The sequence below is a fragment of the Aristolochia californica genome, unplaced genomic scaffold, assembly GCF_029961685.1.
Source record: "Aristolochia californica isolate CCGP_79_NKW_82.1479 unplaced genomic scaffold, dmAriCali1.0.hap1 SCAF_14, whole genome shotgun sequence".
Taxonomy (NCBI): Eukaryota; Viridiplantae; Streptophyta; class Magnoliopsida; order Piperales; family Aristolochiaceae; genus Aristolochia; species Aristolochia californica.
Window position 1 is genome coordinate 6,636,274 of NW_027181815.1, and position 14,459 is coordinate 6,650,732.

Here is a 14,459-nt window from a genome sequence, read left to right on the forward strand (position 1 = left end):
GACACGCTGATTATAAACCCAAAGTTAGCTATAAGTCCTTTGATTCCACATCAATTCAGAAAGTAGTATGAGTCATTGCTCTATACTCTACCTCAACACTAAATCAAGTTAATTTTCCACTCAGTTCATTAATAATCCGTTTTCCTCAGTTCCATTTGCCCTTTCCAGTCCATGGAGTTGACACGAACCACGACAAATTGAAAGAATATAAAAGGTCTGCGAAAAGCGAGCAGTAAGTACATGAAAATTAGAAAAAAATCTTGTACAGATAAATTTAGTAAGATACAATGGCTTAAATTAGTGTGCTCGTGATATGAAGCCTCCCTCTAAGATGGAGGTTTCCACCTTTATAACACAGCAACATCACCTGAGGTACACCGATTCCCACTTAAAGTTTGCAGGCTGTGACATGGTGAAACCCATCAATGATGACTGACGAAACAGCAATGGCACTGCTCATCACTTCCAGTACACTGGTGAATGATTTCTTCAGAAAAAACCTTCCAATACCCACATGGTCACACCTTAATCGGCTCGTATTTCTCACCCATCGCACCACCTTTTTGTTTTTGGTATTGGATATATCGCAACGTACTGGTAAAGAACGCGTCAGCTGATGGATCTGATATGGTGTTATCACTTTGCATCTCAGACGTGATCAGCTCTATCAAGCCTTGGATGACCGAACTTGTGATCTGAGGATTCCCCTTCTCAAAGAAGTACAAGTACCTGAAATCATTACTGGCACAAGTTTATAACTATTACCAAGCAAAGATTAGAAACAGAATTTTTAAGTTAAGTCTTGGACGCTTTTACTTGTTAAGAATTTCAACGAACAATGTGACAGGCCCACTGCTACCCCTGGTGACATTGGCCATCTGTTGAGCTGCATTTGCAATCCTCAAAGCGCGTTTCAAGCAAAGCAATACCCTGAAAATGAAGTATGGCCAACATTATCAAACAACTTCGTATGAAAAGACCATGTAGTTCATATCAGCAGAGCTAAATGGTTAAGCCCCACAATTTACTTCTGGTGTATCAGTCTAATTAGCAAGGTCTTCAGATCACTATGCTAGGGTTTAAGAACCAATTGTATTCTCAATTCTGAGAGATGCTCGGACAGGGCATGGTATTAGTAGAGGTCAAAAGAATGCACCTTTCTCCATCCTTGATACCATCTTGATCATCAACCCAAAAGAGATGTGCACATGCATACACTGCTTTGCACTGATCAGGCTTCTTTAAAAGCTTTGCAGAGTACTACAATTTTTTAGAGAAAAAGACCATCAGAATCAAACGATAAGCAAGAATAAAATGAGAAGGGCGAGATGCTGAGGATTAATCATTTCATACCCCAGTAGCCTTGTGAGTAAGAGTATCCCTGTTCTCCACCCCAAATATACTCATCCTCTGAAGAGTCCCTATTATTAAGTGTATTGCTGTCACTTGCGCCTTTGAGTCCTGATAACATACCACATTGAGTATTCATCGACCAAGAGGCTTGAAATATGCTATTTGAAAAAAAAAAATGAACTGAATACTTCAGAAGAAAAAAACGAAGACCGAGTATTTGGACGTCAATTACCGCAATTTCTTCCTCATATAGGATAAAAGCTTGAGTGAAAAATTCATATGCAACTGGCTCAAGATCACAATCATTAGCAGCCTGAACAGATAAATTCAAGGGTTTCAATTAATTAGTTAAACATATCAGAACTGTAAATTCTTAGACATAAAGTTTACCTCTGCACATTGGAGGTACAGCCTCAATGCTAGCTCTGATGATGGGACAGCAGAGAGAGCCTCAATAGTCTGAAATAAAGAGGAAATAAAATCATCTAATAAAATGGAAAAAGGAATGGATATAAAAAAAGAAATACACAGGAATTATGACCATGGGTATGACAAAAAGAGCAGCAAGTAAAAAAATGCTGACTAATCCGTTAAGTGTTTAAAAATTAATCCAAGAAAAAGTTACCTGATGCAAAAGCTGGAAAATTTTCTTTGGTGTAACAGGCATCTCTTCTCCAACCACATCTCCATCCTGACCTTGCAATCGTCGAACCAACTGTGTTCAAGGAAAACAAGATCAAATCTCCAATATATCTGATTATTCAGAAACCAGAGAAAGTTAAATGAACTCTGTAAATAACTAAGAACCATGTCAATATTTCTGGGAAAAAAAAAGGATAACAACATCAGATACAGAAAAAACTTCTGTTTCTCTCAATAAAAAATTATCTTCTCTCACGTTTACATTTCTCGCAATCAACAATTATCTACCCTCTCTCTTAGTGGAATAAATTCTTGCACTTCTCAGAAACAGGAAGAAAAAAAAAGAAAAAATATCTAAAAAAATTTTATGCCAATTTTTTTTTTAAGATTGAAAACTATACAAGGAATAGGTATGTGAGGTATGATCATGGCAAATGGCAAAGCCTATTCAGCAATATGACAATGCATTTACATCCAGGGCACACCAAGTGTCCCTAGCACATATTCTTCCCAAAGCTCTTGGTAAAAGTGTTTGCATTATACATTTAGGTCAAGTCATCAATTCTAAAACTCCCAAAAGGAACACAAGAAAGGGTCATAGTGCAGTAATGGTTAGCAGAAGAAACAGAAATAGCAATTGATATGTGATCTGTGATTCAAAAAAAGATTATGTGATCAAAGAGAATCAGAGTAGATTTTCAGAGAGAGAGAGAGAGACTGCTGCATTTGTATTTTTTAGAACATGAAGTGTGTCTAGAGAATTGGACAAATTATAATTTTGGGTCTAAAGAAGATAAGTAAAGAGAAAATCAATGTTTCAGTAGGTATAAGTAAAAATCTATGCTTAACGGAACCCTTCAGATTCAAGCCAAAATTATATGCAAGGGATTCAGAAAAGAAAAGGCAAACATTTCAAAAAATTACAGCAAAACCCAAAAAGGCAAAAATATGAAATGTCTAAGCAGTGCATATAGAGGTTGAACCTTGAGAGCAGAAAATATCAGAGGAGGTACAGTGAATGGAAGACGCTTGGGCCCTCCTTGAAGAATATGCTTTCTCACAGTACAAATAATCTGAAACAAAATTAAAAAATACAAAAAAAAAAAAAACCTGGGAATGAGAGAAGATATTGATATAACATCATTCACAAGAGCAAGGTCAACAAGAAAAAAGAAATGGCCAACAAAAAGAAGCCATGATGCAACTATCTCATGCACTGAAAATTCAAACTGAAGACCAATCACATGACATAAATCACAAACTCTTCCATTTCAACTGATCCAATTATTGTAAATAAGATACAGTAACATGGCATAAATTGCAGAGAAGGTCAAAGTAACGGATTCAGATGCACTTCCATTTAGTACTACAACTCCAAAAAGAAAAGAAATTTCATTATATAAAAAGGTGTCCTTCATATGGCTGTACAAGAAATGATGGTTATTTTCATATTTTAACCTATGCAAGGTGCTAGAATCCAAACCTGCATTAAGCACTTAATGGCTCATTCCCTTCCTCACCGGCAAGAAATTCACAATCACTATTCCAGATATCTCAGACCACTGTCTGAGGTCCGATTGAAGGAGAAATGAAGAATCATGCCCATTTCTGACAAGATTTGGAGCAGTTTCAAGTTCGACTGTCCAACCTATCTATTATGCCATTTAGTTATCTACTTCGACTTGTTGTTGGTGAGTTAGTGAGAATCATCAACCTGACCATTAGAGAGAAGGCTTTTAAGGAGAGAGATATTCATTTAATCTTTTTTAATTAATCATTTAATGTTATGTCCTTTTTTGTATTAAGCTATTTGTTTAATATTACAATTTATCCTGATTCTTTATAGTTTTAAAGGTTTACAAGGTTTCTTCATAAGCGTTTACCTTAAAAATGGGCTTGCTCATACAACAAGGCTCTGGACTTAAATTAATTTTTTTATGGATAGCAATGCAAATATTATAAATTCAAAGCATCATTTAATTCAAAGAGGTTAAAACCTAGAAAATAGCAATCTTACAAATTTCATGCCCCACTTAAAGTAGAGGGTTTATTACCATAATAATCCCAGAATATTGCACGAGTAGATAAATACCCCGAGTTTCTAATTACTACCCATGTGCCCATAGAATCACAAGATATTGGTATACCTATGCCATTAGATTCTGCCATTAGCTTGAAAATGTAAACCCATCTAAAATAAAGAAATAATGGACTGAGGATCATCTGATTACAAAGAAACAAGATGGAAGAGAAGTGTAAATGAAAGCAGATACAGAATAGCCTTTACTGATTCTGTTAAATACCTGTTTACAAGCCATAGTTTTACCCATGAAGAGCAGGTTTCAGTTACTGTCTAAAGTAAGTTCAACAATCAAGAAGTGCACTTTTTGTGCTTTGTTCACTAAAGACTTGATGTTGAGCATTCTCTGCCTTTCTTTTATGAAACAGCTCCAAAACTTTGTTCATTTCCTTGCTACATCTAACCTAATAATAGATGGATATGTAAGCCAAAGCACTTTTCTGGTTCAGCAGAGGGAAAAGTTTTTAGATTCATCTGCCCTTGGTGTTTATACAGTAAAAAAGCTAGAGAAAACACCTATTTAGATGCACCTCCTAAACACAAACGTTTTCACCTACCTTAAGCATTTCCTCAGGATCTTCATTGTACAGCATATGAATAAGGCGAGCAACAGAATTCTGCTCCTCTTTGAAGTCCTCCTCATCAAGCTAATAGCAAATCAAGAACAATAAATAAATTCAGTGGTATCCACAAAAAAAATAACAGATCACAAAATAAGAATTAGAAGTTTAAAAAAAAAAATCATACCTCATCGATAGAAGTCCCGTCCAAGTCCCTTATAAGTCCCTTTATCAATTCAAATAATGCTTCAACCTGGAAAAGCCAATCAATTAATTCTGGAAACAGATTAAAGGATGATAATCTCAATAGAAAAGAAAAGCATACTTTATCAGCTGTTGATATGCACGTTGTGTTTTTCATAATACTTTGGATGATGACCACAGCCATGACTTTATTGGTTCCATCATCAAGATAGTCCATCACACATGGGTAGTTTGAGAGTTTTAAGGCAGTCTCAATATCATTATACTTTTCCAGAGGAGCACTTAAAAGTGCCATTATTTGCTTGGTCGCTTTGTTATCTCCAAGCTTTGATTTGCCTGTGAGTTTCTTAACACATGCTCCCTGTGGAAAAGTAACAAGAGCTAAGTTGTCAGGAACTCAAAGGGAAGAACCAACATAAGAGTAGGACAGAAATCAAAACCTAACACTTGAGCTGCAATGGTTAGGGCACTTGATATAAGGAATGTGAGTCATACCAGCACTTGGTCCACATAATCAAGCCGGTCAGCATGAACACGTAGAGTGAAAGTGAGGAGTGATACATATAAAGTAATAGCTCCAACAACCGGCATATCAACCTGTGCTTCTATGACCTGGCAAAGAAATAAAAATAATCAGAATTCAGTTTATAGTTTCATCTGAATCATCAATCTTAGTGACTATTCACTCCAATTTTGTATGAAGCGCCTCCTTTGGTGTCTTAAAGAAGTCATGAGAACTATTCACCGGGAATCATTCCGCTAGGACAATGGTCCTAGGGGATGAAAATCCGCTATGTTATCTTCATGTAGTACAAACAAGTAAACATTGTCACCTAATATATAACAGCCCTAGGGACATAATGGCATGGTTCAACAGTAATAACTACTTTTTCCCCCAGACTAAATTCACATCTTATAAGCTTTATAGTCACTTTCTTTCAGAAAATGGGTTATATAGTAATTTTAAATAGTCCATTAGAGAGATTCTGTATTTGGGAATATTTAGTTACTTCCAATGGGCTCATATTTAGTTCTTACCATATCATTCCAGCTCGTGTATCTAAAAAAGAACCTAAATACACTTATATTTTGTAAATTTAAATACTACTTCAACATATGTATATCCAGTGGATTGAGCCCTCAGATAATGGCCACATGGGACCATTTCTAGTGTGAGGTCTTGATTTCAAATTTCACCAAAGGAAAGAGGTAGAATGTGTAAGCGTCATTGTTCTATATAAATATATATGTATATATATGTATTTACCTGACATTTATCTAATCAAGGATTTCATCTCATTTAAGATATGTTTCCTTATACAATACAATTTGCAATTGTCTGCAATTTCTATTATGAACTTCCATAGCACCTAATATTACAATTTCTTTTATATTTCCACCAGGCCACCCATTGTTCAGTGGTTACATTGTCTTGTTTTTGTGGCTTTAGTAATAAGACTGCAGTAGATAGTTGTTAGATCTTCTCTGTAATACAACATGATAATGGATAAATAACCGAAAAAGAAACTCAAAAACAGTAAAAAAAGAAAAAGATATAAAATCTTAACTTTATTGCTTGTCAAAAAGATGGACCTAAAGCTCATAATTTAAAGAGCGGTAGATTTAATTACCGATTTCAATGCATTAAACCTAACACCTATATCAGAACTAGGAACTATACCTTGCCAATTGCATTGCTTAATTTGGAAAATGCCTCTACTTGCAAGAATTCTGGCAAAACCTGCAGCAAAAGTTATAAGCAAAAGAACATCGCAGCTCCAGGAAAAGAACAAGAAGATAAACAACTCACCTCAGGACTGGAAGCAGCATAATTAGATAGTCTTTCCATTAGTTGAGATAAAACTGTTTTGATGTCAACAGTTGGCTGAGGCATAAATAGCACAATATAAAAAAAAACTTAGTTTACTCACATATGTTGCATTCCTTGTAGCAAAACCTCATAGAACCAAAAGATTTTAGCAACCAAACACAAGATCATACTATATGAAAACTTCCACTGCCTGAAAGACGCTACCAAAGGATAATGCAGTAAATCACAAGTAACCCCCATCTCTAACAGCCTATTCTCATCTCTTTTTAATCTTCGAGTGGAATATAACAGAAAACTTTGTTGCACAACTATTTTTCCCTTTTCTAGATGGCACTGAAACACACAAAAAAGATGCCCCACATACCCATAAGGATTTAATGCAAGCCCCTCACCTTAAGTAACCTGCCAATGAGATCACTATGCAGAAGGTTCAATTCACTTGCATAAACCTTTATCTCATGAACATCACTTTTATCTTTGCGGGCATGAAACATAAACTGAGTTTAAGGCGAAATTTCCCAGAAAAAAAGTCTGTGTGGTTAATATTTGATCCCAAGAATGTAGGGGAAGAAGATTCAATGGAATTTGCCCAGTGTGAAAAAAGAGAAAAAAGACAATGAGGTATCCGATAGAAAATCAATGTTTCACCTCAGCTAGCACAACAGAAACCTCAATTTTAGAAGGAAAAGAAAGATAAAATAACAGTTTAAGGTCGAGATGCCTTGAGTGATTTCATGCTTTCGAGTGCAAGTTCAAGATCAAGGTTAACACTTTTCCTTTTATTTTTTCATCTCTCCTTCATTGGATGGTTAACTGTCAAATATTTACTGTGATCCACTATCAGTTAGTTGAGTTTTTCTCTTGTCTATCCCTTGAGTGATTTCATGCTTTCGAGTGCAAGTTCAAGATCAAGGTTAACACTTTTCCTTTTATTTTTTCATCTCTCATTCATTGGATGGTTAGATTTTTCACTGCACATGGTTGCAGGTGCTCAAAATAGGCTGTGGAGGGTATTAGCCCATAGCAAATTCCAAGGGATAGACAAGAGAAAAACTCAACTAACTGATAGTGGATCACAGTAAATATTTGACAGTCATCTCCATGCTGATTCAATCTCTTGTGGCAGAGTTTCCAATAACTTTTTCTTTAGCACCTAAGATAAGGTCCTCTTAAGTTGAAACTCAGTAATATGATGCATTGTCTGTTAAGTTAGATTTGCCATTTATTACTAGCCTGGAAAAAGTATCCAACAAAAGCAGTCAGATCAATTACAGTGAAATTAATATGTGATTTTCTGGCTAATGAAACGGAAGAAACGCTATCCCTTCATCAAAGTTTTGGCTTCCTGCTCCACTGAACTTAAAGACAGCAATAATCCTTCAGAGACTGGAGATTATATCTGTCCTCGTAGTATCTAATGACTACACTTTTTCTGGGTCTTTAGCAAGTAGATAAAGTTACAATTGAAAACAACAACCTTTAGTTGAGTACTCACTGACCACGTTTACAAAACACCCTTTCATGAGCCTCACTAGAAACAATTTTACATGCCTCTGGTGAATCCAACCAAAAACCGAAATATAACAGTTACAGGAGAAAGGTTCTAGATCCAAGTAGCCCAAGACAGTCAGCTGTAAGGATTTGACAAGGTCTCTGTAGCCCAAGACAGAGAACATTTTGATACTTAACATGTAATAACAATGCCACATCAGGTATTGGGAAACCCAATACCTTATAAATTTCCAGAACACCTACCCCTGGTACAAAGAACCAAGAAAACATGTGTATAAATTCACAACCTCATCTAGGAGGCTTTTGTTGCACATATTTGACATTGCTAACTACTCTCATATCATGCATTTAAAAAGCTTATTAATTGTTGTGACCATTTAAAATGATGCAGCCAGTGTTAATGTAAGAGCACCTAATTTGATTTATTGCCTTGACATGTAAAGAAATTTTTCATCAGATCAAAGAACTCTCATCTAATTTTTAGGGATAAGTGAAGGCATCGAAATAATAAAGGTATTGTGATAGCTCACTCTCCAGCAAAAGAAACTGAAGGATATCTTCATTATCTTCCATATTCGGTCATGATTCTTTTCGGTCATGATTCTTTTCATCTCCCCCCCCCCCCCCCCCCAAGCACCAAACTTTACTTAATAACATGATTTATCCTATAATATAAGGGAACATTAACATATTACTCACCTGAAGCTGAGGGCAGGCACCCAATAACGTTTCTAGTGTTTGCAAGTGGTACTCATCTGGGAAAACTTGTATCATACAGTCCATTAGGTAATACTGAGCAAGCTCATCTTTACAGTTAACAACCTATAATAAAAAGAATCAATGCAAATTCAGTGAGAAAATTTCAAATGAAATGTTCATTTTTCTAGGTCCAGAGAAAAGGGAGAAGAAATTAACCAACCTGCTCCAAGACTCGGGGAAGCACGGTTTCTTTGTACATCTCAAGGTCCACACCCTCTATCTGACTGAGGACATGCAAATTTTTTCCAACCTATCATGTAAAGTTAGCCAAAGTAGAATAACTTCAAGGTTTAAGTATTTAAGTCATCGTTCTGCACATAGAACTTTATATGTATGAATTTTTTTATTGAAATTGACAAAAAGTACCAAGTTGCGGATACTTACAAGATCACGAAGCTCACTCCTTTCTTTCTCCCGCTTCTCCTTTTCTCGAGCAGGACCCTGCCAATGAGAGAACCAGAATTCAACAAAAGATCATGATAACATTATATCCAACAGTCCCTACATCACCCTTGTAAATTTACTGTGGAAATTTGCTGGTGACATCAATAAGTGAGGAACCATGAAGAGCCATATGACAGGAGAGAAAATGATTCTGTTAATTGGACCAACCTGATGTTGCATTCGGACCCACAATTTGTTCATCTCAGTAAAATTTTGGAGCACAAACTCCACAGCATCCATAACAGTGTCAGCATCGCTGAGAAAAGCAGAAGTTTCAACCGAGAAAAGAATCAGTTACAAATTCAAATCCCTCAAAGAAAGACCAAATATGTTATAAAAAAAAGAAAAAGAAAAAAAAAAGGTGAAATATGCACGTAAAAGTCTGTTCATATGTAGACAGAAGGATGAGACAATCTTTTAAAGGAGTCTTCGTGTCTTAAAAAGCTTAAGGAATCTCTAAACAAAAGGTTCCATGATAAATAAGAAATGGACAATAGCATGACAAAGTAACCTTCTCACCCTTCATATTCAGAACCAATATCAGGTAACTTGTCCCGACTAATCTGAGAAAGGTAACTTCTTAGGAAGAGACCACGTACAGGATGTTGAATGCCACGACACATTTCCACAAGATCTTTCAGAACATCCTTGGCAGGAGCCTCCTTTGATTTGATATAAACAGATCCTACAGTGCAGAGAAGATACCTGATAAACCAACAAAATTGTTTTCACGGACTAAGATCAAGGAACTGCAATTAAAAACAGAAATCAGGATATAAGAAAAATATAAAAGAAATATCATCACAGAGACCACTTAAGTGGACCTATGAGTGTTAACTTGTATCTTTCAATGGACTAATTGAAACAGACAAAAAACGTCCACCAAACCATGGATACACCAGAAATTTTTTTATTGAAATTAACTTAATAGTTGTCGATTCCCAAAATAAAGGTCAACATTCTTAGGGAGGTAAACATCTGATCTTTTTTTTTTTAAAAAAAAAAAGAAACCTATGACTTGAAATAGGGAAGTTGAATATGGACTCAGGTCCATCTAAGCTGAACCCTCTTTCTAACGTTTTGTGCTTCATCTTTTCCTTTTCCATTTCTTCATGTCTGCTCCATTAATGTTTGGTATCTAATTCAGCTGTCATTTGTTTAACAAAAACTTTGAACATAGGATGGAGAAAACAGTATTGTAAAAACAGTGGCTACGATGACAATTTTGAAAATTTTCAAATCTCCACAAGTAATGCAGCCATCCCTTGGCTGTACTTCAGTCCACACTCCGTTGCCTCCTTAAAATACATGTCAAAGAAATAACAATCATGCACTTGATGATATTCATAGATTCTGAGGATAAATAACAATCAAACATCAGCATTAGAAATAAAATCTTTAGAGATCAGATGGCTTTTTGGGCATGGTAACTGCAGCTTGTGAATCAGTAAAAAAAAAAAAAATGTAAATTATTGGCAAACCACCATTAATTGCCTTTTACTGGAACATCAAAGAAGACTACTAGTAGTTCATCTATCGTGTGCTTCTCCTAAGGCACTATAAGGGAGTTGCTAGTTAATACAATTTACATAAATTTAAACTAGATAGCCAAAAACATAAAAATGTACGATCTAGCCAGTTCTATAATTGTTTGTTATTAACAAGCTTAAAATTCTGTTGCCAGTTCAAACAGGCAAAGTGGAAGCTGGTTATCAAAGTTAAACAGGCCAAGTTTATCATTGGTTCTCCCACAAAAAAAAGCCTAGCTTTTAGCAATGGTCAGATGGCCAATCTTGGACTCTCCTAGAGCAAGGCAGGAGTATTATTATAGATTCAGGAATTTTTCGAAACATGGAGAAGCTTATACCCTTTCATAGCTACTCTAAACATAAAACCAGTTTGCCCTACCAGATTTGCAAACCAACTACCCAAGCAACAAATCCTAGCAATTGCTTGTAGTTGACACTTGACAACCAATTCAAAGCAATTAAGTTTGTGATTTAAGACTCTAAATGAACTAGTAACCAAAAAGACAACAAGAGACCTATCATACAGAGTGATGAAATAACTCAGACGAGGCAATATATAAGCAGCTTACAAATAACTCTGCTTTAGGTTTAGCATAATTTTAACCGCAATTGGTGAATTGTCTTCTCCTTATACTTCAATTCATTCTCTCAACAAGCTAGTAATATCCATTTCATCCAGCTTTGTCTGGTATTTGTTAATTCCGTTTGTTGGCATTCTTTAACTATGTCCTTCACAGGTTCTGGCTGTACCATATTCAACCTCCCTCTCTATGTATAGAAGTCCTTTTTATTTTTTTTTCTAAAAAAGGCACATTGGGAAAGATCCCTTTCCACTGGATAAACATTAAGTCCAATTGTCACATGTCAAACCCATCTCAGGCAGCTCTTTTACTTTCTCTTTTGTTGGTGCTACCCGTACATTTCTCTATATGCAACACTATGCTTTATAGCACATCCATCTCAAAACTATATTTTCTTCACAATGCAACATTCTGCATAACAGTTTCAAAAGATGAAGCAGGGAATCCAAAGAAATATGAATGCAGTTTTCTAGCGCCTGAACACAAGCCAAATTTGGAAGCCCCCTATTACACAGCTAGGGTAAACAAGAGTCACCTCTTACTAATAATATCTATCATATGCAGGGAAGAAATAGAACTTCATAATGATTTGGGAATCCCCATTTGCACTTCATTATCTACTCTATCAAGCATTAGATGAGTGAGGAAACCTCTATCCTGCTACGATTGCAATATAGTAAATCCAACAGCTTTACCATATTGAAGAATCAGGAAGAATAAGTAAACCGGTTCTATAAACAATTTAGCTATATAACAACGGCCATGTTAATTCACCAATAAGATCATATGAGACCATCTGCACTGAGACTTACAATCTAGGCAAGATATTCCCAGCGTGCTGCACGAGCTCGTAAAGATCAATGATAGAGCAGCCACGCTTGGTCTCCTCCTTGAAGAACATCTCCAGCTTCCTTAACTCATCAAACGCCCTCATGTCTTCGAAAAACAAAGACAGCAAGATGGAAAAAAAATTATCGAATTTCTTAGGGAGGTATTTGAAGTTAGAAGTTGATAATGATTACAATTTTAATTGAATTTGAAGAAGCGTAAAAGTAAATTACAGAGCTCGTAGTATTTGTGAGGGGTGAGTCTTGAAGTCCGAAGCTCGGAGAGCATCTGGGCAGAATACTTGAGTGCGTCCCTGAGATTGTTCGAATCCTGGAAGGAAAGGCAACAGGAGTCTCTGAATTGAAAGGGACGCAGGTAAGCTTAGGGTTTTGGGCAGGAGGAAGAGAGAGTACCAACCAGAGCTCGATGCATATAGAAAGCATTGTGCTGAAGGCCTGCAATGCCCTCTGCGACCCACTTGTCTTCATCTTCAACGCTCTCTGATATCATTGTCATCCCACTCGACGAATTCCGATCTCCTGTCCCCGACGCTTTCAGTTCGGCGATCTCCTCTCTTCCACCAACGTCTCGGCGATGTTCTTCTACAAGGATTTCCAAGAAGAACGCAAGTTCAACAAGTCGTGGGCGGCACCTCCATGGACTGGGAGGCGGAGGGATCAGTCTCAGCTCCCCGTATTCTCACAGAACATTGAAATTTAGATTTTCGAGGGCTCCGTTTTCTTATGATACGCACGTTCAATGGGTTGTGGGCCATTGGGCCTCTGACATGGGTCCCGTTTGGGTCAACGGACTTCCCACAAAAATGTTCAGCTGGTGGCGCAGATAACACTCACGGAGTATAAAAAATGTGCCCTTTGGGCTCCAATTGGCAGCTTAGAAAAAACAAAGAAAGAATTATTTTTTATTTGATATAAGGGAAAATAAAATACAAGAGAAGTTAATTTGCCTCTTAGTTATAAACTTTTCTCTGATAAAATTAAGAGTGAAATTAAACAAAAAAACCCAAAAAATAAGTGAAATTTTTTTATTGGCTCCCACCTTTTTTTTATTCATACATATAGCTATATAATTAAGATGTAATGGATAATTATTATTTTATAAGAGTTAATGTAATATAACAAAAAAAAAAAAAAAAACAAAGTTAGTTTACAACCCTTAGTCTCAAATTTCATTACAAAGTTCAAAAATTTAGATATATTTGAAAGGGCCCCTTTGTCTTGTTGTTTGCACAGGGAGGGGTACTTTACTATCAACATTTATGGGAAGGGGAGAGATAAGAGCTTCCCTCTCCTTTTCATCATAGGCAACAAGGATAGCTAGTCCATCCCTCCACGAAAAGAGAAGTGCCCCCTTTTTACCTCATCTTTTGTTTGAATAGAAAGTTAAGAAGAGTTGAGGGGTACATCTTCCAAGGAGGTTGGTCACCCTTGACTAAAGGAGAGGCACAAGAGAGTGTAGGGAGAAGTGGGTCTTTTTAAATTTTAGGAAAATAAAAAAATATTAAATAATTTCTCTATCCCTAATTTTAATAGATTGGCTTCTTGTATTAAAAAGCCTTATTAAAAGTGACTACATCTAGAAGATCATATTTAGAATTATAGCAAGTGAGGAGGTTGATTTGGAAATTGCCCTACTGATTACAATAATAATAACTTTCAAATATGGTCCTCTTAGATGTCCTATTTTTCAATATGGTTACATAATTAAAATTTATAATTAATTAAAAAATATTATAATAACTTTGATTTTAAAATTTATATATTTTAAAATACTATTAATATAATATAATATAATGGATAATTTTTTTAAAAAATGGCCCTCTTTAATCTAAAACTAAGTTGGTCAGACAAGATGAACAACTGGTCAATCAAGCTACAACAACAGAAAAAGATCAAAAGCTATCGAAACCATGTTGATCAATTAAGTGAAGTGTGATCAATCTAAGTTGAAGCAACAAACTACTAATAAAAGATGGTAAATCAAACAAGATGATTTTGACTACCAAGATCTGAAAGCCAAAGTAGAAACATTGTTAGATAAAGTCAAGGTCGATGGATCAGGTCAAAACCAAAGGGTAATAAAAGAAACTTTGAAGTTCAATATAGCCAAGATAAG

The 14,459-nt window shown here is 35.8% G+C and overlaps 1 protein-coding gene across 1 annotated transcript; it reads right to left on the minus strand.

Annotated features, from left to right (window-relative positions):
- Positions 1 to 213: 213 nt before the first annotated feature.
- Positions 214 to 13,016, minus strand: LOC137949555 (vacuolar protein sorting-associated protein 35B-like). Its single transcript, XM_068795628.1, has 22 exons — positions 12,741 to 13,016; positions 12,557 to 12,653; positions 12,308 to 12,431; positions 9,905 to 10,090; positions 9,554 to 9,641; positions 9,326 to 9,382; positions 9,102 to 9,191; positions 8,882 to 9,004; positions 6,650 to 6,724; positions 6,521 to 6,580; positions 5,335 to 5,451; positions 4,961 to 5,200; positions 4,823 to 4,888; positions 4,633 to 4,722; positions 2,979 to 3,068; positions 1,979 to 2,068; positions 1,744 to 1,812; positions 1,586 to 1,666; positions 1,354 to 1,461; positions 1,157 to 1,260; positions 817 to 930; positions 214 to 729 (listed from the first exon to the last, which is right to left on the minus strand). Exons 1-22 carry the CDS (start codon positions 12,837 to 12,839, stop codon positions 519 to 521), a joined length of 2,379 nt encoding a protein of 792 aa, XP_068651729.1. The 5' UTR covers positions 12,840 to 13,016; the 3' UTR covers positions 214 to 518.
- Positions 13,017 to 14,459: the final 1,443 nt, after the last annotated feature.

Coding starts and splice junctions, on each gene's coding strand:
- LOC137949555 (XM_068795628.1), bottom strand. CDS start 12,839: ATGACAATGATATCAGAGAGCGTTGAAGATGAAGACAAGTGGGTCGCA. Junction 4,723..4,822: donor ACGGGACTTCTATCGATGAG/GTATGATTTTTT, acceptor ATTTGCTATTAG/CTTGATGAGGAGGACTTCAA. Junction 1,462..1,585: donor TATATGAGGAAGAAATTGCG/GTAATTGACGTC, acceptor GTATGTTATCAG/GACTCAAAGGCGCAAGTGAC.